Here is a 21364-nt window from a genome sequence, read left to right as displayed (position 1 = left end):
TATATTATAATATTCTAATAAATAAAATAATTACAAACACATAAAAATTTCCATCTCTAATCCTTCTTATGACTTTACGTTTTGAGCCCTTTCCCAAACCTTTTTTTATTAAAAAAAAATTGCTGGTGTGTGTGCATGTAAGTACAAAAAACCCTAGAAGGCGGCAATACAATTATAAAAGCCTGAATCAGCTGTTTGCAATCGTGTATTTGCACTTTGCCAGGTTCGGTCCGAAAACCCTATTCGTCCTCGAATCATTTCCTTTTTACTGCAATGGAGTTCTGGGGTGAGATTCACCTTCATCCTCGCTTATTTTCTCGGAAATGTTTGCGTGAAAATGTTCTAGTATTCCTTGTCCCATTTTTAATGTTTCATCCTCTATCTGATTATTTATTCTTGTCTCTTATAAATTCATTACTGATTATCCTTGGAGCGAACCGGGATTCTTCTGCTCTTGCGTTGCCCGACGTATAGTATCATACCCCTCTCGACCCATTGTTCTGTCGACTTGCGTGATCATCTATTCACTTCATCGTTTTTTTTTGTTGTCGAAAATGTGGTTTCTTCTCTGGGTTTGTTCGTTTGGTGTATTCTTTCCGATTTTATTCGGAATATTCATTTTACCAGTAATTTGAGTACGAATGCTGTGGGTGGTTGACACTTTTCCTTGATAAGCTTTGTCTCCCCGACGTTGTGGTTAGTGTTTCCCTTGGGCTATGTTTTATGGAGAGTGAAGTGGAAGTGTCACTAAGGCTCCGTTTGGGTGACACCCCAAACCATGGTTTGGGGACCCAAACCATGGTTTGGGTGATAAGTCACCCAAACACCCCCTCCAAAAACCAAAACCATGGTTTTGGGTCAAAACCATGGTTTTGACTCCAAAACCATGGTTTTGGAAAAAGCAAAATTTTTTTGCTTTTGGAGAAAAAGGGAGAGTGTGAGGGCCTATATGATATGTATCTTGTTATTTTTTTTATAAACATATTTTTTATAATATATTTAATCTTATATTTTATAAATATATATACACATTAATTATTTATTAATTATATTGTCTTATGTATTATTAATTATGTTGGTAAAAAACATATTATTAATAATTTTATTCCTTCAAATTAAAATATATCATAAAATCTATTTTTTCTGTAATTATCATATTAACTTATGTCTTTTTTTTAGTAATTTGTATATATAAAAAATGCTTCTGATAACAACTATCCAAACACTCTCACTTCTCAGAATCACTTTTTTACAAAATCTATTCTTCACAGAATCTATTTTTCCCAGAATCTATTCTTCAGAATCACTTTTCCAAACCACGGTTTGGTTTCATCCAAACACACCCTAAATGAATTTTGCTTAATGGATTAGGTTCTGTGTTCGAATGTGTAATGAGGAAAGAAATAGAGGTTCCCTTCCAGTGTCAACATTGTTTGGTAACTGCAATGTTAGCTAATACAATATTCCTTTTTTTTTTTTTTTTAAATTTTGGCAATAGGCGTTGAGGTCAAGGGTGGGACACCTGTTGAAGTAGACCCAGATGAGTTTGGTAAATGCATACACCTGTCTCAGGTGAGAATTTTTATTGCTTGCTATTCTGTTTGCCACATTTACTAATTTCATGTTTTTACTATCGATGCAAAATCTCTAATCTATCTCTTTGCAGGCTGCTCTTGGTGAGGCAAAGAATAAATCAAGTGAACCTGTGATCATTTATCTGAAGTTTGATGACCAGAAGCTTGTTTTAGGAACCCTTTCCCCAGAGAAATTCCCTCAACTATCTTTTGATTTGGTTCTAGAGAAAAAGTTTGAGCTCTCTCACAATTGGAAAAATGGAAGTGTTTATTTCTGTGGTTACAAAGCCGAATTACCAGGATATCCTTTGTAGTTGTATCAACTAGTTGCCAACTAATTTTTGTCGTTAGGATTTTCCTCCGGTAGTGATGGCGATTTTATGCTGATATTAAAGCAAGCTGATTTAATGAATCATAATTGCGCAATGCTTAACATGTTCTTCAACTTTAATATTTCCTTAACATTTGATTGATTTCCGGTAGCACGGAGATGGATGAGGAACTGACTGGTGAGGCTTAAAACTTATTTCTTTGTTTTTTTTTGTTTGGTCTTGGAATATGATAGTTGTTTACTCTTGCGTTTTGTGTCACATGACCAGACAGTGAAGATGATGTGGGTAACCCAGTGCTGACCAGAGAGAATGGTATTATTGCTTCTTGAATCTTAAATTCTTGTTGGCAAATGTGTTGCTTGAACAAGATTCGTGTAGGTTATTTGGCTGATTAATAATTGTTTTTATTTAGCAAAACTTGATATAAAGCCTGAAGTAGCAAAGGCTGCTGCATCTAAAAGTAATGATGTTAAGCCTGCCGATTCAAAAAAGCAAGTCAAGGTTGTGGATCCAAAGAAAGATGAAGATGAATCAGATGATGAAGAGGATGATGATGAAGATGACGAAGATGATGAAGATGACAGTTCTGATGAGGTACTTTAGTGGTTGTGATATTTTCATACTTCACTGTAAATGTAGATTATTCTTATGGATGTAATCCTTTGCAAAGGTTGAAGGCAGTTTGACTTGGTAGGCTTTAGGGGTGTATTTCATCTGCCCCATATTCAGAAACTGGTGAAACAATAGTTTTCAGAAAGTGCTTTTGGGAGTTTTACTCTAGTTACGGTTAAACTTGTTCTTTGAGGTTCAAAGACTAGAAAGTTTGGCTTTTCATGCCATACGCCCCCCCCTCCAAAAGAACAACCCAAAAAAAAAAAGAAAAAAAGAAAAGAAAAAAAACGAAGGGTTTATTCACATACAACATGCATATAACATGTGCCTGTGTAATGTTGTTGTAGGATATTTTGGGTGGTGATGTTGATGGTAGTGACGAGAGTGAGAGTGATGAAGATGATGATGAAACCCCTCCTAAGAAGGTAAGGGCCGTGCGTTGGTATTATCTTTGTTGGTTAGTTGGTCTGCAATTCATGACCTTAGTAATTTTTCTTGAAGGTCGATCATGCCAAGAAGAGACCTAATGAATCTGCGCTGAAAACTCCTGTTCCTGCGAAGAAAGCAAAAGCTGCTACCCCTCAAAAGACTGGTAAGGCTTTCTTAGTATGCATAGATATTTAGGAACTTCGAAGCTGAGGTAGGTCATTACCAACAAGGAGAGTCATGGAGGCTATCTGGGTTGGATTTATGTTTGAATCTGATCACATTAGGAGAGCCATTGAGGTTATCTTGGTTGGATGTGTGTATACTTCTGGTTATATTTCTTTGGTTTGTGAATATTTAACTTTTTTCCTCTAGTGCTCGGTCCTGTAAATGTCAGATAAGTTTGATGTATGCATTGAGTTTGTACTAACACAGCTCAAGTTCTTTGAACTCTGGCGGTCTTTGGTTTGGGTTGACTTGCAAGTTTCTAGAAGGTGAGGCGAGTAGAGTAGTCAAAGGCGAAAGACTCCCTTATGACACTAGTCCTATGTAGCTCCTTTAGGTGAGAAGTATCTCTCAACTGTAGCAATAAAACGATATACAAATAGAGAATATGGAAATTCAAACATTGTCATATGTAGTCAACATTCATTAACTGATAAAGCTTGTTGGAAAGTGAAATTTCAGATAAAATGTCATAATTATTCAGAGAGATCTGAGTTTGTCCTTAAAAGGATCTGGCGGCACTAAATTACAGATGATAATTTTTATGCATAAATAAGTTGAATAATTTGTTCTTTTAAGAGTTGTTTTTTCTTCTTCTTCTTCTTCTTCTTTTTTTTTTTTTTGGGAATAACAAAGTAGATACACCTCTGTAGAGATTTAGGGCTAATACTGAACCACGCAGAAACAGAAGCAGATGTTCTTTTAGATTTTTTCCCCCCCCCCTATTTTCAGTTATTGCAAGTTTCCATTGCATCTGAAATTCGGTGGGCTCATATTTTGAGTATGCTTTCAGTATGAAGTCTCTATTTGCTCAAACCTTCCTGCTTCCTCCTTCCCCAAACTTTTTTTTTACCAAAAGAAAAAATACTTTAATATTTTTAATAACTTCTCTCTGCACATCTTCATTGACTCAGCAGTCATCAACTTGATTATCACTAGTTTCAACTTCCAATGCAGTGCCTTAAAAATGGTTGAAAGGGTGAAAAATAAGATTCGAGTTTTTATTAAGGTGCCTTGGGTAGCACCTCACGTCCCTATCAAGTTGAAAAGCATTTAAATTGACTGACTGGTAGTGGCAGGAAGTGCTGTCTGCTTAAGATGTTACAGATGTAAATATTTGTTCTAGCTCCTCTCTTTATCCCTTTAGTTTAGGTTTTGGTGTCTTGCATTGGAGTAGAGTGGTTATTAATAGAATATTGCCGGGTGACATGGAATGAAAGGCTTTTATATGGGTTCAAAGATGGAGTGGAATTTTATTAAAGATGGAAATTCCATACATCCCCTCCATCACCTTTTGGTGTTGGCAGTGGTGGTGGAGACTGGAGAGAGATGGAAATTGGCTTGTGGGGTTCGAAGGAATAGGTTGGGAACCCACCCCATCTCCTTATATGTCTGTTTTTAGGTTTTTTTCCCCCCTATGCCTTGAAATTATCAAAGCTCATGCCGATATCCTGGTCTAAATTGGTGAAGCATTATTTTGTTACATCATAAGTAGTCTTGATAGCTTGTTTGTATCTGTGTTGAATATGCATATATGTTGATAGTTAATATCTGAGTTTGTGTTGTAGATGGTAAGAAAGGCGGCCATGTAGCAACTCCTTATCCACTGAAGAAGGATGGAAAGACTCCTAAAAGCGACCAAACTCCCAAATCCGGCGGACAGTTCACCTGCAAATCCTGTAGCAAGTATGTGTTCGACCTTAACAACTCAGAATTATAGTGTTGTTGGAGTTTGCCTAATGGTTTGCTCTTTTTTCTTTTGTTATTTGTTATGTAGGACTTTTAACTCAGAAGGGGGTTTGCAACAACATTCAAAGGCTAAGCATGGGGGTCAGTGATGCTAAGTATTATCAGCTGTAAGCTAGGAATTAGGTGTTACCATGAGTGCGGTGAGGAATTAGGTTATTATCCTTGCTATTTTGGTCTCATAGTAAGCATTGGCATTGGTACGTATGAGGTTTCTAAACTTGTTTGACTGTTGGTTGACATTATTGAGCACCTAAATATTTATGTTTATAAAACTTGAATTTGAATTAGTAATACGATTAGGGGGTGTTTGGATAGAAACTAAACCATGGTTTTAAAAGTGCTTTTAGGGTTTACGAAGTAAATATGTGGAAGAGTTTGTTTCGTTTTGTGAAAAAGTGCTTTTGAGAAGTACTTTTAAAGATTGCTAAACACCTATAGGTGATTGAAGGGCAAATGAAGCTTCTAGGGAACTTCAGTTTTAAACTTTTCATGTTCTTCAATCGTCATAACATGAATGCCTAACTGCATAATTTAATGTCAATGGTAAATGAACGCCTCAATTTCTCGAAATCTTAATAGAATCTTTTGTAATCACAATTCAGTGTTTAAAAAAAAAAAATCAGACGGGAACAACAGAACCAATCGTAATTAGGATATTTGGACCCTACCTCAAAAAACATGTTTGCCTTTGGGCCGCGTTGAATTGGTGGAAGGATTTTAAAATAACTACTAAAATAAAGTCACGCTGGGTGGAGTGAAATTAAGGGGAAAATGCGATTGGGGGTGGGGAAAAAATTATAGAATTTTACTGCCAAATTTTAACGCTGATATTTACAAGAATTTTGGCTTTATTTTCACAATGGAAACCCTTCTAATCAGTCGGGGAAGAACGGTCTTGTTTCATTCTGTCCATAAATTGAAACTGAAGAAAGTAAATTGAGGCTGAGTATCTTGGGATATTAATATATTTGGTTTACCATATTATATTTGTCTGACTGAATTAGTTTTTAAAAAAGAAGTTGATATTACAAATATTTTTTTAAATTGAGTTATTACTAATAGGTCGTTCTGAAAAAACTCGTACAAAATATATTTAGCATAAGTCACACATTTCTCCACCAACATCTATAAAATTTATTTTAATACGTGATAGTTTATAAATTTTCCTCTAATATTAACGAAAACGAAAAAAATTACACCTAATTCTGTTCATATATTCTCACTTATTCTTTAAAGAAATCATTGATAATTCATTTTTAGGAGACCTATTGTTTTTTTTTTTTTGGCCCGATACCTACTGGTACTTGACCACCCTATGATTCTTCTAAAATAGTTTATATTATGAAACTACACGCAGCCTCAAATGTAAGGCGCCTATAAATAGTTTGAATCTCAAATTTTCTCTGCCCTCTCGAGAATTCCAAATGTGATCCAAATTTGATGAACATCGTTTTAGTAAAAAGACATTCAATTACCCGGAAAGTAAATTACGGGGATGTTTGGTCACTGCCACAAAACAAATTCCTCCACATGTCTATTTCATAAATTATAAAAATATTTTTAAAACCATAATTTAATTTCCATCCAAATACTTCCATACATTTTAGATCAGCAAACACTTGAACAAGTGCATTAATAGTCAGGCTCAAACAAAAAAAAAGTGATTTTATCTCAAACTCGAAGTAATGTTAAAAACAAATGCTGAATTTTGAGAGATTTGAACCTTGTAGCCCTGAAAAGATTTCATAGGAGTGCCGTACTGTGCATCAAGCTTGAATGATATCCCATGAAAAGATTTTAAAGGGGTTTTGGGGTGTTACGCCACGGACCAGATACAGTAATATTAAACTAGCATGGAAAATCCCTAGCGGAAATTCCAAGCCTCGCAAGCATTAGAATAAATGCTAAACTTCCATGAATCCTTCAAAGAGCCACCAGGTCGGCTCGTGGCTACTACAACCCCCCCCCCAAAAAAACAGTTTTTCTGGTGCACAGTGCAAGTACCCCATAAATCGAGCCTTTTGCGGGCACAAGTGCATTTCTTTTTTGGGAAAGAAAAAAGAAAAAAGAAAAAAAAAGCCGGCCAACTCAAAATGCACAAACCAGCATTCTAAAATAACAACTTGTACCAACGAGTGTTCCTGTGTTCAAAAGCCAATGTCCTCATCCCTTCTACAGACAGAAACATCAGTTCTACTTAAGCCTATAATAAGAAATGCCATATGCTGTAGCAGATAGCGCCACCGACTCCGTTACATCCTAACATGGTTCTTTGCGGTAGGAAATGCGGTTGAAGACATCCCCATATTAATAACCTGAAAGATTCCGTTAAATCATGTGCCGCCAGAGTGCTCCCGAAAACCTGTACACAAATTTCATGGTAAACTGCAATTAAATCAATGCCTCGGTCCTCAGAAGCAGGGATACCTGAACCTGCAAAACTCAATAACATAACGTAAGATAACATGGCTATTTCATTTTTTTTCCATTGAAAAAAATTACGGGTAAAACAGATCTCATGTAAATCAGAACCCCATACAGAATCATCGAAATTTGGCCGTTCAACAGTCTTCATCAGTGGCCCTGACTGTAAAACATTGCATGCATGCATCGAGTAAATAAATCAGAGTTTCATCCATGCATGGTGTAGTAGACTAGTAGTAAATCACATGCAGCCCTAACTTTCGCACTAAATGGACTAAATGTAAAAGTTGCTTTGAGAACAATAAGATCATCGGTGCTCGCAACAATCTACTTCGTCAAGAACAAACCAATGTTTTTAAGCATAAAACCGGGATGCTCTAAGATCACTGCACAGTGGGCGAAGGGCATGGAAAAAAAGAGGCAGCAAACATGGCATTGAAAAATTTCGTAAGAATGGCATGAAGGAATGATAATTGTTAGAAACAAAATTGCTGGTATGTTTTCGCTCAATCATGGCGATGGGGTTTGAAATTTTATAAGAGCAGATGGGAGAAACAATAAAAGTCTTTTCCCCCATGACTTTATGATCACATTATAGAGTCGGAATATGGGAGGGCTCAATGTTTCTGATGCTTTCCAGCACATATATTGGCCTGCTAAGGAAGACAATACAGCCAGCTTTGATGACCCATGCCCAAAAAAGACCCAAAATCTTGAAATATTTTGGGAAACTAGTCATGCATGATTCATGCAAAAACACAGAAAAAAGAAAACCCCCCTAGGCTAGGATTTGAGAAGAAATGACGTAAGACATTCCATATCACAAAACTGTTCACCTGCACCACCATGCAAAAACACAGAAAAAAGAAAACCCCCTAGGCTAGGATTTAAAAAGAAATGACGCAAGACATTCCATATCACAGAACTGTTCACCTGCACCACCTGCACAGTGGAAAATGGCTAATAAGCTTTATTTTGAGGACAGTCCACACTGAAAGTAAACTTTCTTCTAAGGCTATAGGAATATCGATAACATAAAACAACTTGGGAAGAATAAAGAGAGAACACAAACCAGGATAGCACAAATATAAATCAGTATCCATATCCTGCCTCTTGAGGAGGTTGCCGCCGCTGTTTATACTCATTACCATTTTGCAGGGGGCCAGAGTGATTGAAGCTGCTGTTGTTGTTCTCCTCAGCATTAACCTTCGTTGCATGTTCTTGCTCTTCCTTCTCCCTGTTCCATTGCTCAATTCTGGCACGTCTCTCCTCACTGCCTTCTCTTTCAGGACTGCGGTTCTTCCTCCCTCTAGGACTTCGACTGCGACTTCGTCCCCTCCGATGCCTAGGGCTTACACTCCTGTGTTTCCTGCTTCGACTTTCGTGATAATAGTCTCTGTCATCATGCCTTCTGCTATGACTATGATGCGATCGTTCCTCATGGCTTCGATGCCTGTAAGGACTCCTGCTTCTGCTTCTACTGTGCCTTCTGAGGTACCTCCCAAACAATTGGTGCCTCAACTCCCTGCAGATAACAAATTTACAAAAGAAAATGGGATTATAAGTTGAATACCACAAAGAAAAGTGTGGTGGTATTGCCCGTAACAGGAAAATCAGAGGAGATTCTCACCTGCTAATTCTTTTCAAGTGCATGAAGTTGCAATAGCCACCACGGTTGCAGGTATTCTCCTCATACTGCCGGCAGGTGGCCTCACGAAAGTCCGTTACAGGAGAAAAGTCAACAATAATTGGCCGGCCTGCACACAAAGATTGATGCTCAAAAGGGTAGAAATTTTACTTCACCTGACTATTCCGCAGCTAACGGAACGTAATTTGATATCACATTCAAAAGCACATATACCCTAGTAACCGCTATTTGAAGATAATTACATTTTGGTATACATCAAAATTAGACTACCAAATAATCAAATATGTGGAAAGAAAAACAGAGCTTAGGAAAAGAGATATAAAAACGGAAATAAGATAACTGACCAGCATAGAATCTTCCAGTTAAGTGCTTAAGCGCATTTGCAGCATGCTCTTCCTCTCTAAACTGAACGTACACATTGCCCACCTGCAAAGATACATTGAGGCACTTAGTCTCTGGAGATCAGTTGACCTGGCACAACATATCTTCTTCTTCTTCCTCCTCTATTATATTTGGAAAGGGGATCGTTAAAAGTGAAAAAGTCCTACCATATGGTCGGCGAGGTTATCACAAACATTGAGGCTTTCAATATCTCCATATTTGCTTAGTTCCTCGAATAAATCTTCATAGAATTCCTACATTTACAAGAGTTATGTAAATATAACGTCTAATCAAAATTTTGTAATATCGACTTGAGAACACAGAAAAAAGGGGCGAGGAAGGAACCTCGAAATGGTCCTGAATCTTGCGGGGGTCGATTGGTTGACCCTGGGCGTCGACGCCAGGGGTGATCATATCGGGACGCTGGTACATATTGGAGAGCAACAGAGTGGGGCTTATGCTGGGCTTGGTGTGGAGTCTCGAGCATCGATCTCCATGCCTGCAAGCTCCGATCTTGAAATAAAAAGGGCAATTCACCCTGTCTTTCTCGGTGCCAAATATGGATGCCAAGTGCTCCGCCATTGGAAACCCTAGCTCTTCGTTTCAAGAGGCAGAACCAAATTGCAGAGGATGCGCGAGGAGGCCTGTTCTGCTCGGTTTCCTTGTTGCTTTATGAAAGCTTCCTTCGAGTTCTAGATAGTTCTAAGAATTATTTACTATCATTTTATTTAAAAGCTAGACCCCTCGATCGGCCAGCTGGTTTGCCCGAGAGGTTAAGGGGGAAGACTTAAGATCTTCTGCACATAAGTGCGCGTGGGTTCGAACCCCACAGCCAGCATGATTTTGTCATTTTAATGCTTTTATGCTTTGGACTCGAATTTCATTTCATGAGGGGCCCAACTTACTTTGGCGTTGAGTTGGAAGGTTAAGCTGAGCATGTTTGGGCCCTCATCTCGCTGATTTGAAAGACTATCAGTACTTTTTTAAGGGAAAACTATCTTCTGGATCCTTCTAGTTTCAATCAAACTTGGTCAGGGTCCCTATAGTTTATTGTTTAGGATGTGAGTCCTTAAAATTGAAATCTGTTAAGTTTCAAGTCCTTCTATCAATTAACGGTGCTGAAATGGCTTAATAAGATGAAAAATGATTAGGTCAGCTGGTTGGGGCTGTCCTAGCTTAACCACGGGTCTCGAGTTCGAGCCGTGGGAATGCAGCACCCTGAGGGGCCAGAGGGCGCCGACCGAAAGGTTCCTTGCATGCCTTCGATTTGGATTAGTCTGGGGACGTTGTCACGGCTGAAAGACGCCTATTTCCCTGGGATACCAGATGGAGAAATCCAAAAAAAAAAAAAAAGATGAAAAATGATTAGGTGGCAGATGGGTTCATGGGATTACAATTTTTTTTCACAGCCACTTGGCATTTAACAAAACACACACCATCCGAGAGCATTTTTTTAATTAAAAAAATTGAAAACTGATTGGCAATCAATGAAATAATAGATGCAATTTTTTTAATACCTTCATATCAATCTTGTATTCTGATACAAAGGAAAGACTAGATTAAAAAAAAAAAAAAAGTCTGGGTTCATAGTTTCTGGCAAGTTAACGTCCAGAGATGGGAGAAAGTGCCACGTAGAATCCTGAGGTTTTATTAAGAGCTCTCTTCGCAAGATTATCAACCTCTAATAGTCCAAGTTCAGATCTTGTTTTTATTTGGTTTCGTTCCACTAATTGTTGAACATATATGAAGGGATTGGGGACTGGACTGGGAGGCCATCTTACAGGGAAGAAGAAATACATAAAATGGGTAAGGATTTGAGCAACAACTAAGTTTCTTCCATAAAGTTTTCGCTATATTCGACACCGATAGCTTAGAATCCTCAGGCGTTCTCTCAGTGGCAATCCAACGTAAGCCCAACTTAAAGCCATTGACGTCCAAGAGAATCTCACTGCCCCACTTTGTCTTCTCTCGCTTTCTCGATCTCATGGGTCATGGCCAAGCACATAAAATCTAAGCTCTTCAATTGCCAACTTCGCAATGCTTTCAAGGATCTTGATAGAGTCTACTGACTTCGTCTGTGTCTTTGAACTTCATCATATCCTCACCAATGTTGGTGAGAAGTTAAGAGCCTACTGAGTTCAATGAGTGGATTAGGGAGGTCGGTGTGGGTTCCGATAGTAAGATCTGAGTTTGTTCAGATCTAGAACGAAGGTGAGAAGAAGACAATCTGAACATTCCGTGATTTCTAGCTGCTTCTAATGCCTTCTCCCATTCCCAAATCATGAAGAGGCACCATTTTCTCTTCTTTTTTTTTTTGAAAAAAGAAAAGCTTAGGCATCGGACAAAAAAATGACAACTCATATTGTTAAGCCATGTCAGCTCGGTTAATTAATAGGAGGAGTTAAAGCTTAACAGTTTTAAATTACGAGGACCCATACTCAAAAAAATAAACTTTAGGGACCTTGACCAAGTTTGACTGAAACCATAAGGACCTAGGACACAGTTTTCCTTTTCTTCAGTTTAAAAAATCATCATAAGGCGTGTTTGGAGCCACATTACTAAGTTCTAAATTAACTTCTCCACTATAAAACGTAGCTTTTTGTGTGGATTGGCATAAAAGTCTAGTTTGGGTTGACGTTGTTACTAAACTGGCTTACGTCGTAAATGAACTTTTTTTTTCAATGCTACCATTTATTATTCTTGCCTAAAATTTTCTTTGGGTGTGTTTAGGAAGACAGTATTTGAAGGACAAAATGTGCTTCAACCTAAAATTTTTTGTTTAGAATCACAGTAGAGCATATGAACTTTTCATTCAAAAGCTTCGTAGAATAAGAAACTCAAAATTATTACTTTTCAACCCCACTGTGAAGGGAGAAAAAATGAATATGGAAAAAAAGATAAGGGTATTTAAATAGTCCCACTTAGCCCAATAGTTTAATGTTTATAAAAACGTTTTATGAAGAAAAAAATTTGACTAATAAAATTTAATTATGAGAGTTCACTCTTGGCCCAATTGATCTTCATCATTAATCTTCAATTAGGTTCTAAAACTCTGCAAAAATAAAATAATATACATGTGTACAAAATCACATTAAATGTATCTAATTAAGTGTTTTTTAGTATTTAAAAAATTTTCAATAACAATTTTATATTTACATATGTGCATTATGCAGCTCATTGTATGAGATCCTATGCTTTCGATTATTTAATATACATCGCGTTTAGTTTCTTGACATCTCATAAATGAGTTTTTTAAAATGTTCCATTTGTTTAACATTCCTGAATACTATAATTCATGAAATATAAAAAGCAAAACTTGTAACTTTTTACATGAGAATTAAACTGCAATGGTGTTACCTTAGCATATGGAATGTAAGTTACTCAATGCAATAATGCAGCTATTGTTAGATAGGCGTGATTGGTTTTGCAACAAGTAATAACAATAATCAAATGGTATAGACAACCAAATCAAAGCTTGATATAATTAACTTCAAGTTCGCCTACTTTATCCAATAGATCTATGGGCTCTAACTGACCAAACCAATGCTGATACAGGGGAGTCACTAAATAACTACAAATTCTCACAGAACAATATCTAATTAACTATAAATTCTAATGAAGCACTTCCTGAAAGGTCGCCTTTCTTGCCTCAGGTCTATGTAATGCTTTTGGTAAACACTAACAGCTGTATTTGCCTGTGATTTCTGAAAATCTTATTGGCTCTGATATCTTGTGATTATGGGGAAGAACTTTTCCTGCCAAAAATTAATTCATGGTTTGGTACATATGTTTGTTTCTAAAAGAAATAACCTCTATATGCATTTTAATTTGTAGATTCATCACATGTAGGATACAAACTTTCTCTGGTGACTCTGATAAAGAGCTTCACACAATGGTGCCAACATAACCAAATCCTACGATGGAAAAGGTTATGGTCTGAAGGAAGAGGTATACAAAATAGTTGTTCTTTCCATGCACAAAATCATAGCATCCACAAAGGAAGAGGAAGGCTGCAAACCCCAGCTCCAGTAAATTAAACCTGTTCGTGTTAAGCAATATACACAGTCAGCCTAGAGTGAGTAAAAATGTCAATCTCCAATCTCCTTATTTGGTCCCTTAATGATTAGACATCCTATCATAATCCTTTAAAAGAATAATCCGTCCTTAATATCTTTTTCACGTAAGCCTATTTAAATAACTAATGAAAATAAATGTAATAGCTTAACATAAAACTGATCTGGCCTAAAACACTTCATAATCTATAATTAAAATAGTGAGGTAGTGTGGTTATTTCGAGCAGCAGAATACGCTATTTTGACTGTTTCATTGATGATTAAATACTTATGGACCAAATCAGCTTCCCATTAAATTTTGGCATTCATCTTAAGCAGAGAAACCAACACAAGAGCAATATTGAAAAAACTAATGCTTTCTAAATGACTGAAATGAGACTGTTAAGCTATAGCGATCAAAATTAGAAAGAATCTAACTCTAAAAGGCCAAAATATTCATGTTGTTGAGAAGAAATGGCAGAACTTGACCTTTCAGCAAATTTGAGTCGAGGTTTTTTAATGGGTTTGGTGACATTTGTCTTGTTCTTAGCAGCATCTGCTTTGTTCTTATTATTCACGGAGTCTCCAAGTTTTGCAGTGACAACCCACTCATTAGCTCTTCCAGCCTCAAGCAGACCTATAAAAGTTGCCTTGGTACGATGCAGAGACATGACATTCTCAAAGAGGATCCAGTAGAATAATAAGTGAATAGACCTGCCAGAGAATTCAATTCAATAATTTAGTTGTTGAAACTTGAGACAAAAGGGCTGAACTTAAGACATAATTTGCAGCAAGTTATTATTGAGACCTTGGAGTTCCGACTGAGTTGAGGATGGTGATGATGGAAGGAATGTAAACAGCTCCCCATATTGGAACATGAACCTCAGGGACCAAAATTGTGAGGGGAAGCACCACACAATAGAAGAAGAAGGTCACCATATGGGCTATGATTTTACGTACAAAGAAGAAGCTATATATCACATACACCTTCTTCCAAAACTTCACTTTCTGCATAGTTAAATTGTTTACCATAAAAAGGAAAATCAGCAAGTTTCTTCAATTTAATCCCCATTTTGCCTCCCCACAGTATGTCATGCTACTGAGAAATCTAACCTTGTTCCTCACAATCTCCATCACCATTTTGCGGAACAGATTAGCAGGACCACAAGACCATCGATGTTGCTGAAAACGGAAGGCCCTTAAAGTACTGGGAAGCTCACTTTTTGCCTACACAGGATCCAAAATCAAAATTAACCATCAATATATACCAATCACTATACATATATACGTATATGTTTGTAGGTGTATATAATATGTGTTAAATACCTGAAGGTCACCAAGGTATAGAAACTTCCAACCTCTAAGGCTAGCACGAATAGCAAGATCCATGTCTTCCACAGTTGTTCTGTCTTTCCAACCTCCTGCTTCATTGATAGCAGCAATTCTCCAAACACCTGCGGTGCCTGCATTTATAATTCCAGAACAGGAATTGTCTTATTAATGGCCTTGACGTAAGCATGCAACGCAAAGTAGCTAAACATTAAAAATGGTTATGAATGATGTCACAGAAATGTCTACTAATGAAAAGAGGGAAAGCCAAGTGAAGTGAAATACCATTGAAACCAAAGAAGGCATGAGTAGCTGACCCGACTTCTTGCTCCACTGTGAAATGGTAATCCAGAGACATCTCTTGCATTCTTGTTAATACACATTCATCCGCATTCACTGTTCAGAAACCACACATTTATGACCTTTTTGCCCCCTTTTGTTACTATCAAAAATTATAAAAATGGAGAAGGCAAAAAAGAAAAAACTTGAGCAGAAAAGGAGCATATAAATAGTAGGACTATGTGAAGTCAAATTACTATCTTGTTCCCATGTGACTCAGAACAGTAAAATGACACGTCATCATGGAGCTGAATGGGAATTGTCGGCAAAACAAGGGTGAGGTCCACCGTTGCGCACATGGACCAGCCCACAATGTTATCAAATTCTGAAAGCACGCGGGAATGGGGCTTTGCAATTGTGGATAAGAAATGAAAGGACAATTTTGCCCCGATAGCATTGTCGCTGCAAAAGCTGTTTGGTTCGTACAAATAGGGCGGCCCACACACTCCCTTTCTCTTTCGCTCGGAATTGAAATGACCCGACTGCCCCGCAACGACCGTCGCAATTTCTGCCCGTAAGTCCGAGGATTATGCCAAATCGACAACAACGATGGGTATGACCAAGGGACCATCTCACCCACGGCAACGATGACATTGACAAGGACAATCGAGTCATTTCACCAAGTTTGTTTGAGAAAATCCATTTCAAAATAAATGCTAGCATCTAAATTATGAGTGGAGAAAAAAAAATAAAGAGACAAAGTACAAAGCCCCACCCTGTGAAAGGCGAGAGGGTTCCCACTTTGTAATTGTTACTTGTTAGTTGTTAGTGGGAAATATCTATACGCTTCAACCAAAAAAAAAAAAAAGGAAAAAAATATGTGTGCGTGTGTGTGAGAGAGAGAGAGAGCGAGTCGAGTATGCAGCAGCGTTTTGCTTGTGGAGCCCATGAGCTGCGAAGGAAACAAGCTTCCCGATCGGGGTGGTCATGGACTCATGGGGGGCTAACCAGTGGGCCCCACCCGTGATTGATGGTTTCATTATCGTGGACCTTCCATGCAGTCATATCGGCTCTTGACAAGGGGGGAAAAGTTACAATGAAGAGAAAGTTAAGTACAAAAATTACCCGAAATCGGTTTTACAAGACGAAATCCCAAATGCCATCGCCACCGACACAGTTAATTCGACGAATGAAGCAACAAGTTTATGAGTTGATAAAAAAGGGGTGATTTACTGGGCTTTGCTCAGCTTACCGAATCTCCAGCGTGCTTGAACCAAAGCCAGGTCGGGGTTGCCATCCAAGAAGGGAATGGCTCGCCGGAGAAATTCCGGCTCCGGCCGGAAGTCGGCGTCGAAAATGGCCACGTACTCGCAGTGTTTCACGTAGCTTCGCTTCAGCCCTTCTTTCAGCGCACCGGCTTTGTATCCCGTTCTGTTCTCTCTGATTTGATACGTTATGTTTATTCCTTTGCTCGCCCATCTCAGGCACTCTTGCTCCACCAGTTGCTGTAATTCCAAACTGATTTTTCAGCAAAATCCAAACCACAAACATTGCAGAGATTCCATGCGCAGAGTTTGTCAGTTTTGGGAATTTGCATGCATAAAAAATTATGATACTTGAGACTGCAACACTGCTCCAAAACCACATTCAACATATCGGAGAACGTCTCTCCCTCTTTTTTGTTCTTGTTGTCTTGGGATTTGAAACAGTAACTTGAAATGGCAAAACATTCATGACGCAACACTAAAGGATTATTCGCTTTTCTTTCTAAAGGATTTAAAGTACCTTGATAGCAGGGTCAGTAGAATCATCGAGGACTTGGATCACCAGGCGGTCAGAAGGCCATGAAAGTCCGCAGGCTGCTCCAATGGAGACCTTGTAAACCTGACCCAGGAACCACCCAATGCATAAGCCGACAAAACAAGATTTCAAAGCTTTCTCATTGAACATTGAACAATGGCATATGCCATTAATTCTAACCGCTCTCATTGCGGCGAAAGTTTTCTCCTTTCGCAGAAACAAAACAAGAAAAAGAAAACTAACAAACATGGAATACCATTAATTCTAACCTCTCTTTCATTGAACATTGGGATTTGGACAAGAACGACGGGGAAATTGGAGGACCCCAATTCAACGTCGTCTTGGATTGGCTCGTATCTGTAGCGCTGTTCTGGTTTTTTCCAGAAGAGCTTGACAAGGATGATGACGACTCCCATATACAGCCTCTCAATGAAGAGCATAAGAGACATTGTCAAGCAAATGTAGACTCCAAGGTTCAGAAGTGGCACAATCAATGGCGTTTTGACCACTTCCCATATGAGCTTAATCTGTCCGGCGATGTCGTAACTGACACTGCGGACTGAGTCCGGCATGAAGAATTTGGGTTCGGCTTCGACCATTTTGGATTTGATAATGGGGTCGGTGCTACCTGAGACAAAAACAAAAGGGAAGAAATTGCAGAAGGGAGAAGATGAAGGCCACCTCTCTCAGAAGAAAAGGTACCTTACTACAACTACCACCGCCACACAATGCTTCCCTCTCTTTTCTATCTGAGAGAAGCAGAGACAGAGCATAACAGAGGTAGGGGAGTGAGAGAAGGAGGCAGCAGATAGAGAGGGTAGGGATTAATTTATAGTCAATTTTTAGTGATAAAGTCTTTTATATCTTTTTTTTCATTTTTATTAGATTAAAATTTCATTTAGATACCCTTAAAGGTCAACTTCCCAGCATAAATCAAGTCTTAAAAACTCTGAGGTCAAAAAAGTCTTGAAATTCTCATATAAATTTCATTTTTTTCTTTTTCTTTTTCTTTTTTTGGATTTTTCATGCAGAGATGATTTATCATTTTTATAGGATATTTTAGTCTTAAAATTTTCTTTTTTTTGTTAGAAGAACATTATTTTCTTGTATTTAAATAAAATCAGCGGGTAATGGTAAGTGTGAGTAAAAACTAAGGATTCCACTTCTCTTTGTATAAAAAAAAAATTAAAAATAAATAAATTGTAACTTGGTTAGGGGACCTTCAAAATTTTCAGCTGATGCACTGAGCATAAAAGGAAAAATTGTAAAAGTGCAATCTGAGAATATTATATAATTAATAAAAATTCGTGTACCAAATCTTGAGAATTAAATTAGAGTTTCCGTAATTATGATGTTGATTGTGTTTGAGGCCTGGGTGTCTGAAAAAAGATACGGCCCCTCACTACGTAACTGCTGCCGCTTGACACTACGGCCCAGCGTGAACGATTGAGTGGCTTTTTATCTCGAGCATCACATGATCCGGGATGTTGATATTTTTTTTGGTTTGCTTGAAATCTAAAAAAGTGAGAATAAAATATCTAGAGTTAAGAAATGAGAATTATCATCACTAGCCGAAGATTTTGTCACTATGTGAACCGCTATGTCCCAAGAAAACTCATGAATGGGAGCGTAACCTGTGAAGTGTGAAAAGTTAAAAAAGAGAGAGGGAGAGAGAATGAGGTAAAAACAGGCTGACCAAGCATCAGAAGTGATGAATACTAGTAGTCATTTATTAGAAAACGGTTGGTGCGAGTCCTCGTGTTTTGGCTCCATTTATTACTCGGGAGAGCTTGTCGTCTCTCTCCCCCACACCACCCCACGGAAAGGCTGAAAGGCACGTGCTTTCTATTTATAGAGAATCCGTACATTGGTGATATCAATAAGAAGCACCCGAGGAATCACTGGGAAAGGGAGAGGACTATCTTCACGTTATCACGTAGAAACTAATTGACTGATTTAAATAAGTTAAATTAATTAGAATTTTTATTTGATAACACATTTAAAATGTGCAGCTATTATAATAACTACTTTAAAAAAATAGATAAATATAAATAACAAAATAGATTAAGATCTTATATTTAGAATCAAATTAAAAGTCAAGCTAGTTTTTATATTAAGGATTAGAGGTAGTAAATGATAAAAAATAATACTTATCTGGTCCTAAATATAAGACTCATTTTGTATTATAATGTATACTACCTCCGGTTCTTAAAATAAAAGCTAGTTGACTGACTTAAGTAGATTAAAAAAATTAGTTAAGTCTGTTATTTGTAATAAATAGGTGTTGTCTTTCTTAAAATATTATTGCTAATCAAATATATTAGTTAAAACTATCATTATTACAATAAATTTCTTTATAAAAAAAAGATAAATATTAGAGACAAAGTATATTGGTGTATTATATTTAGAATTAAAATAGAAGTAAAAAAACTCTTATATTAAGGATCAAATGTAATACTATAAAATAGGATCTACATTTATGAGAGAAAGAGTACTATGTTTAAGAAATGTGCTAATTGTTTTTTGAAATCACTTTTTTAAAATACTACAAACTACTCACTCCGTTCCTTATTATAAGAGACATTTGATGCTTATGACATGTTCCTATATATAAGAGACACTTAAAAGTTGTCTCTACTTTTTTTGTGTTGATTTCCTATTTTATCTATATTTATTATCTCCAACTCACACTCTCTCTCCCTCCCATTTCTCTTTCTTTTAATAATTTAATTATTCTCTATCATGCTCTCTCTCCTTATTAATGAGGGCATTTTTGAAAAAAAATTATACTTTTTACATATTAATTGTTCTTAACTAATTTTAACTGTTTTTTTTATCAACATACTTCGATTATTTATCTTTTATAATAAAGAACGGAGAGAGTAGTATTTTTCTCACAGAGCTTGCAGAGGGATGTGTAAGCGAGAAGATTGATTTGAACAATAATGATTACGACTGTTGATGTGGTTTTTATTAAGAAGATCTCTTCATCGCCCTACACCGGTCCCCTATTTTGCATTTTTAAAGAGAAGACATTGTTTGCATGAAAGCCTTAATTATTCTTTAATCTGCAATTGATGCTCTGGTACGACGTTAACATGCATTCATTCCCTTCCCCGGCCGCCCTCGCGAGTCATTAGGCCTTTGTGGTTGACCAGTATTGTTTAATCCGAAATTGTTGCCCAGGCAATATTAAATGAAAAAATTAAGGGAATATTACACGGGAAAACAATAATTTTACTTTTTATATACTACCTTTACTCCTTAATATAAGATCTCGTTTGACTTTTATTTTAGTCCTAAATATAAGACCCTAATCCACTTTATTTCTAATATTTATGTATTTTTTCCAAGATAGTCCTTCTAACAATAGTATATCTAACTAGTACATTTGATTAGCAGAGATATTTTAGGAAAGACAACACCTATTTATGACAAATAACTAACTTAACTTCTTTACTTAATTTTTTCAAATTAATCAACTAGCTCTTATAATTAGGACCGGAAATACTAATTTTTTAAAATAAATGTTCTCGTGCATGTATTGTGTGTGCAGTGATGATTGGAGAATATGTGCTGATTGATTTGTTCGTTGACCACAATGAAAGAGAGTGAGATGTATCTGTGGTATTAATTACTATTGAGAATTTGAATTTATGTCATAAAAAATTTGAATTTAATAAGCAATAGGTTTAATGTAAGGATATACGGGAGTTCATTTCCAACCACCCATACCTTAATTAATAACGACATTTTATATTTTATTTTGTTACACATTTATGAGGTTTTCTAATAAGTTAACGTTATTTTTTTTTAGTTCTATAATTACTTAAAAGTTTAAATTGGAATATCATGTGATAATGAAATTTTTATTTGATAAGTTGAGTATGCAATTTAACATCTAAAATACATAGGTTCTCCCCAGCCATTTTCCCTAGTTTCCATGCACACTCCTCGTTCACAAAATCAAATTAAAACAATTTACTGATTGATTTGCTTAATAAACAAAAAACTGAAAGCTTCTCTTCATGTTCAATGAACAAAGTATTGAATACACTTTATTATGTGCAACTTACAATGAACAAAAACAATCAAGATGCTCCTCTGCTAATATAAATAAACCACACATACGGAACCAAAATGAATTTAGAGGCATCCAGTTTCTCAGTCTCGTTTTTCCGGTAATTACCGAACGTATAGATAGTAGATAAAGTTTGATATATTTGTAGAATAAATTAGAGCAGAAAGTACGTAAATATACTACAACCTTTGACCACACGATCATTAATACTATCTTCGGTTCTGAATATAAAACATTATTTGACTTTTGTTTTGATCCTAAATAGAAAATCCTAATTTACTTTGTCTCTTCTATTTATCTATTTTTTTAAGATAGTTATTGTAATAGTTGTATATGTTACAGTTTCATCAAATGATAGTTCTAGCTAATACACATGGTTAATAAAAATATTTTAGAGAATACAAAACATATTTATTACAAATAACTAAGTTAACAAATTTTCTTAATGTACT

General features: G+C 36.6%; 3 protein-coding genes and 1 non-coding gene across 10 annotated transcripts; 2 read left to right on the top strand and 2 right to left on the bottom strand.

Annotated features, from left to right (window-relative positions):
* Positions 1 to 154: 154 nt before the first annotated feature.
* On the top strand, positions 155 to 5211 carry LOC114733546 (histone deacetylase HDT1-like). The gene is made up of 10 exons (XM_028921022.1): positions 155 to 286; positions 1499 to 1572; positions 1667 to 1875; positions 2061 to 2083; positions 2174 to 2218; positions 2319 to 2500; positions 2866 to 2943; positions 3020 to 3110; positions 4738 to 4855; positions 4947 to 5211. Exons 1-10 carry the CDS (start codon positions 274 to 276, stop codon positions 5005 to 5007), a joined length of 894 nt encoding a protein of 297 aa, XP_028776855.1. The 5' UTR covers positions 155 to 273; the 3' UTR covers positions 5008 to 5211.
* A 1795-nt stretch (positions 5212 to 7006) lies between these two features.
* Positions 7007 to 10048, bottom strand: LOC114733616 (splicing factor U2af small subunit B-like). 5 transcript variants are annotated; one of them, XM_028921113.1, is made up of 7 exons: positions 9717 to 10048; positions 9539 to 9625; positions 9335 to 9416; positions 8973 to 9099; positions 8415 to 8867; positions 8276 to 8284; positions 7007 to 7351 (listed from the first exon to the last, which is right to left on the bottom strand). In XM_028921113.1, the coding sequence occupies exons 1-5, from the start codon at positions 9951 to 9953 to the stop codon at positions 8435 to 8437; spliced, it is 966 nt and encodes a 321-aa protein (XP_028776946.1). In that variant the 5' UTR covers positions 9954 to 10048; the 3' UTR covers positions 7007 to 7351; positions 8276 to 8284; positions 8415 to 8434. The 5 variants fall into 5 exon arrangements, with proteins under 5 accessions (XP_028776946.1, XP_028776964.1, XP_028776937.1 ...); XM_028921131.1 differs by having other exon boundaries at positions 7007 to 7280; XM_028921104.1 differs by lacking the exon at positions 8276 to 8284.
* A 78-nt stretch (positions 10049 to 10126) lies between these two features.
* TRNAL-UAA (transfer RNA leucine (anticodon UAA)) lies at positions 10127 to 10209 on the top strand. The gene has a single exon. It is a non-coding gene; the product is annotated as a tRNA-Leu (tRNA).
* A 2596-nt stretch (positions 10210 to 12805) lies between these two features.
* LOC114733567 (glucomannan 4-beta-mannosyltransferase 2-like) lies at positions 12806 to 17631 on the bottom strand. Of its 3 annotated transcripts, none has more exons than XM_028921055.1 (10): positions 17101 to 17631; positions 16817 to 16915; positions 16284 to 16536; positions 15038 to 15148; positions 14750 to 14886; positions 14537 to 14650; positions 14232 to 14431; positions 13913 to 14137; positions 13215 to 13410; positions 12806 to 13126 (listed from the first exon to the last, which is right to left on the bottom strand). In XM_028921055.1, exons 1-9 carry the CDS (start codon positions 17428 to 17430, stop codon positions 13257 to 13259), a joined length of 1623 nt encoding a protein of 540 aa, XP_028776888.1. In that variant the 5' UTR covers positions 17431 to 17631; the 3' UTR covers positions 12806 to 13126; positions 13215 to 13256. The 3 variants fall into 3 exon arrangements, with proteins under 3 accessions (XP_028776888.1, XP_028776882.1, XP_028776874.1); XM_028921049.1 differs by having other exon boundaries at positions 12806 to 13410; positions 17101 to 17459; positions 17534 to 17614; XM_028921041.1 differs by having other exon boundaries at positions 12806 to 13410.
* Positions 17632 to 21364: the final 3733 nt, after the last annotated feature.

Source organism: Neltuma alba, unplaced genomic scaffold (genome assembly GCF_004799145.2).
Source record: "Neltuma alba isolate B1F8T4 unplaced genomic scaffold, ASM479914v2 tig00002599_pilon, whole genome shotgun sequence".
Classification (NCBI taxonomy): Eukaryota; Viridiplantae; Streptophyta; class Magnoliopsida; order Fabales; family Fabaceae; genus Neltuma; species Neltuma alba.
The sequence above is the reverse complement of the archived record's forward strand: the minus strand, read 5'-3'. Positions and strand labels throughout refer to the sequence as shown.

Excerpts from the sequence above, each read along its gene's own strand:
- LOC114733616 (XM_028921113.1), bottom strand. The coding sequence starts at position 9,953 with ATGGCGGAGCACTTGGCATCCATATTTGGCACCGAGAAAGACAGGGTG. Across the intron at positions 9,626-9,716 it reads AGATTCAGGACCATTTCGAG|GAATTCTATGAAGATTTATT; the intron begins GTTCCTTCCTCG and ends TTGTAAATGTAG. Across the intron at positions 8,868-8,972 it reads CACTTGAAAAGAATTAGCAG|GGAGTTGAGGCACCAATTGT; the intron begins GTGAGAATCTCC and ends TGTTATCTGCAG.
- LOC114733567 (XM_028921041.1), bottom strand. The coding sequence starts at position 17,430 with ATGGTCGAAGCCGAACCCAAATTCTTCATGCCGGACTCAGTCCGCAGT. Across the intron at positions 14,651-14,749 it reads TATACCTTGGTGACCTTCAG|GCAAAAAGTGAGCTTCCCAG; the intron begins GTATTTAACACA and ends GATCCTGTGTAG. Across the intron at positions 13,411-13,912 it reads CGACTCAAATTTGCTGAAAG|GTTTAATTTACTGGAGCTGG; the intron begins GTCAAGTTCTGC and ends TAACACGAACAG.
- LOC114733546 (XM_028921022.1), top strand. Across the intron at positions 2,219-2,318 it reads AGTGCTGACCAGAGAGAATG|CAAAACTTGATATAAAGCCT; the intron begins GTATTATTGCTT and ends GTTTTTATTTAG. Across the intron at positions 2,944-3,019 it reads ATGAAACCCCTCCTAAGAAG|GTCGATCATGCCAAGAAGAG; the intron begins GTAAGGGCCGTG and ends TTTTTCTTGAAG.